Source organism: Physeter macrocephalus, chromosome 2 (genome assembly GCF_002837175.3).
Source record: "Physeter macrocephalus isolate SW-GA chromosome 2, ASM283717v5, whole genome shotgun sequence".
NCBI classification, from domain to species: Eukaryota; Metazoa; Chordata; class Mammalia; order Artiodactyla; family Physeteridae; genus Physeter; species Physeter macrocephalus.
This window is the reverse complement of record NC_041215.1, coordinates 99,737,142-99,741,440: the sequence shown is the minus strand read 5'-3', so window position 1 is coordinate 99,741,440 and position 4,299 is coordinate 99,737,142. Positions and strand designations below refer to the sequence as shown.

General features: G+C 35.8%; 1 protein-coding gene across 1 annotated transcript in view; it reads left to right on the top strand.

Moving 5' to 3' along the window:
* Positions 1–4,299, top strand: part of DNAH7 (dynein axonemal heavy chain 7) — a 242,092-nt gene that overhangs the window by 222,484 nt on the left and 15,309 nt on the right. The window contains exon 60 of the mRNA XM_055089198.1: positions 3,280–3,510. Within this exon, the coding sequence (XP_054945173.1) occupies positions 3,280–3,510 (231 nt within the window). The remainder of the gene's footprint in view (positions 1–3,279; positions 3,511–4,299) is intronic.

The following is a 4,299-nucleotide window of genomic DNA, read 5'->3' as shown; positions in this document are numbered from 1 at the left end:
GGTTTCCTTTGCTGTGCAAAAGCTTTTAAGTTTCATTAGGTCCCATTTATTTATTTTTGTTTTTATTTCCACTTCTCTAGGAGGTGGATCAAAAAGGATCTTGCTGTGATTTATGTCATAGAGTGTTCTGCCTGTGTTTTCCTCTAAGAGTTTGATAGTGTGCCAGACTCTCTTTTGAATAAGAAAATTCTTTCAACCTAAAATATTGTGAAACTAGAAATAGAAAGGCTAAATTCCATGATGTCTCCTTGAAAATGGATCCCACTTATCTTTATTTGTTTAATAAAAGGGAAACGACCATTAGATTTCAAACGGTGTTTGTGAAAACTCTAAGGAAAAGTGGTAAAAAGGAAAAAAGCTAAGTTATATAATTACAAATAAATAACACCCTTTTGCTCTTAATTCTCAATATCAGTTGGATATTACTTTTAAAACAACCCCCCCAATTATGCGATTTTGGTGTGTGAGAAACAGGTATAGGAATGTTTGTGTTACTAAATTATTTTTCTTACATTTTTGAAGGGCTATAGGGCTAAGATTTTTTTTTTTTCAGGGGCTTTTTGGTGGAGGCACAGCTCTTGTTAGAAAATAGGAATGGTTGAGTTTATAGTATATTGTATGCACATCAAAATACAAATAGAAATGAGCATATGATTCTTTAAATGCAACGGAAATAGATATTTCACTAGTTTTGGCCAAATGTTCATTACCTTCTTTGTTCTCTGTAATTTGTTTTATATACTTAGTTGTAAACCTAATGTTTTGGGATCATGATAAAGGTTTACTATATTGGCATATCTCTTTTTTTGCTAGCATGTAATTAACACTTACCAACATTTAATTTTTTTATTGCACAACTTCATAGGAATGTGTTAGGTAGCATTAAAAATCTCACTAGAAACTTAAGTAGAAGTAACAGTCAATATTTATAGGATAGAGCCAATATAGACACTAGAAAATATAAAATCTGAAATAAGACTAAACACAGTTTCCACAGACTGGAAAAGTATGAGATATATTCATTTATATTCTAATAGTGCTTGTTCTCTCTCAACACACACACACACACACACACACACACACACACACACACACACACATTCATTTATTCTGAGGATTTAAAGGGTTTTTCCAGAAAATATAGATTCATTTACATGGTGTCACTATAAACATAAAACATAAAAATTGAAATGAAATTCCCCTTCCTTGCTTCCAGCGTGAATCCCTAAAGTCTGTCTTATCGCCATAACTCTTCCAACTGCTTAGAGGAGATGAGCTTATTTTCTTTGTCCTCTTGCTTCAAGGAAAAAAACTCTATCTCTGCTTTTGGCAACCACTAGGCACCAGAGTTATTACCAAATATATTTTGTGGCGAGCTTTCTCAAAGCAAAACCAGATTTTGTCCTCCTGGGCTTTGATGCCCATCATCACTTGACCCGCCCCCACCAACAAATCTTTTCTCCCATTCTGAGGGTTGTCTTTTCGTCTTGTTTATGGTTTCCTTTGCTGTGCAAAAGCTTTTAAGTTTCATTAGGTCCCATTTATTTATTTTTGTTTTTATTTCCACTTCTCTAGGAGGTGGATCAAAAAGGATCTTGCTGTGATTTATGTCATAGAGTGTTCTGCCTGTGTTTTCCTCTAAGAGTTTGATAGTGTGCCAGACTCTCTTTTGAATAAGAAAATTCTTTCAACCTAAAATATTGTGAAACTAGAAATAGAAAGGCTAAATTCCATGATGTCTCCTTGAAAATGGATCCCACTTATCTTTATTTGTTTAATAAAAGGGAAACGACCATTAGATTTCAAACGGTGTTTGTGAAAACTCTAAGGAAAAGTGGTAAAAAGGAAAAAAGCTAAGTTATATAATTACAAATAAATAACACCCTTTTGCTCTTAATTCTCAATATCAGTTGGATATTACTTTTAAAACAACCCCCCCAATTATGTGATTTTGGTGTGTGAGAAACAGGTATAGGAATGTTTGTGTTACTAAATTATTTTTCTTACATTTTTGAAGGGCTATAGGGCTAAGATTTTTTTTTTTTCAGGGGCTTTTTGGTGGAGGCACAGCTCTTGTTAGAAAATAGGAATGGTTGAGTTTATAGTATATTGTATGCACATCAAAATACAAATAGAAATGAGCATATGATTCTTTAAATGCAACGGAAATAGATATTTCACTAGTTTTGGCCAAATGTTCATTACCTTCTTTGTTCTCTGTAATTTGTTTTATATACTTAGTTGTAAACCTAATGTTTTGGGATCATGATAAAGGTTTACTATATTGGCATATCTCTTTTTTTGCTAGCATGTAATTAACACTTACCAACATTTAATTTTTTTATTGCACAACTTCATAGGAATGTGTTAGGTAGCATTAAAAATCTCACTAGAAACTTAAGTAGAAGTAACAGTCAATATTTATAGGATAGAGCCAATATAGACACTAGAAAATATAAAATCTGAAATAAGACTAAACACAGTTTCCACAGACTGGAAAAGTATGAGATATATTCATTTATATTCTAATAGTGCTTGTTCTCTCTCAACACACACACACACACACACACACACACACACACACACACACACACATTCATTTATTCTGAGGATTTAAAGGGTTTTTCCAGAAAATATAGATTCATTTACATGGTGTCACTATAAACATAAAACATAAAAATTGAAATGAAATTCCCCTTCCTTGCTTCCAGCGTGAATCCCTAAAGTCTGTCTTATCGCCATAACTCTTCCAACTGCTTAGAGGAGATGAGCTTATTTTCTTTGTCCTCTTGGTTCAAGGAAAAAAAACTCTATCTCTGCTTTTGGCAACCACTAGGCACCAGAGTTATTACCAAATATATTTTGTGGCGAGCTTTCTCAAAGCAAAACCAGATTTTGTCCTCCTGGGCTTTGACGCCCATCATCACTTGACCCGCCCCCACCAACATGAACGCTTTTTCTCTCTCTGTCTGTATCATCTGTTCTTCCCCTGACCCCCCGGGCAGCACAGTGTGCAGCTTGTTTGCTTCCTCCAGACCCTCTTTTGCCTCTGAGCATTGTACATGACCTTCTACCTTCTAACAATTGCTTTTCCCCCAAAACTCCATTCCCATGCCTGTTATCGTCACTTCAATAAATCTCGTGGGGAGAAGAATCATAGTTAAAATAGCGACGTATCAATAGTACTCATTTTTATAAAATTTACTTTAGGAGTTTTCCTATCCAGCAATTCTTAGACTTTTATGAGGATTTCTGATTCGTAGTTTGGATTCTTTCCAGTCTCGTTCAGCAGAGGCTGGTGCAAAATCATCGGATGAAGTAGTACATGAGGTCGCTGGTGACATCTTGGGTAAACTTCCAAACAACTTTGATGTTGAGTCTGCAATGAGGAGATACCCAACCACTTACACTCAGAGCATGAACACGGTGCTTGTCCAAGAGATGGGACGGTTCAATAAGTTGCTGCAGACCATAAGAGAATCATGCATTAACATCCAGAAAGCAATCAAGGTAAGGGGAAGTACAGCAGGGAAAAATCATTGAAATAAACATATCATTCATTTACTCACCAAATTTATTGGGCACAGATTCTGTGAAAGCACTGTTCTTGGTTCCAGAGATAGAAAAAAAAAAATCCCCGCCCTTAAAAAGTGTATCGAATTCTGGGGTTGACAGTTAATAAATGTGTAAATGAGTATAGAATGTGGTACATGTAGCGATTGTTTGTTGGATGGAATATATGCTAAGAAGGCATAAAATGTTAAGGAGTAAGACAAAGCTTCTGCTCTCATAGAGCTTACTTCTTAGGGAGACAAACAATTAAAAAATGAACAAATAAATTTTTTTTTTCAGTCATTGGTACGTTCAGTGGAAAAAAATAAAATGGGATAAGGATGTAGAGAATGATGGGTGGGAAACTCAGTCATCTGGGGTCAGGCCGCTACGAAGAGGGAGGCCTGATGGGAGGGACAAGCCATGGAACGTTCGGGCAGAGGGTCCAGCCAGCACGAAGGCCCGGAGAAAACCAGCTTGGCGTGTCCAGGAGCATGGTAGGGAAGGCTGGCTTGTCTAGAGTAGAGTGAGCACGAGGGAGATGGTAGGACAGAGAGAGAAAGGCATGGGCTTCATGATGGCCTTGTCGGCCAAGGTTAGGATCTTCAATATTATCCTAAAGTGTAAAGGTAAAGGGAGGCCTTCAGAGGGTTTTAAGTGATGAAATGAAATGATCTATTTTTTTATTATTATTATTATTTTTATTTTTATTTATTTATTTATTTATATTTTTTTTTTTTGCGGTAC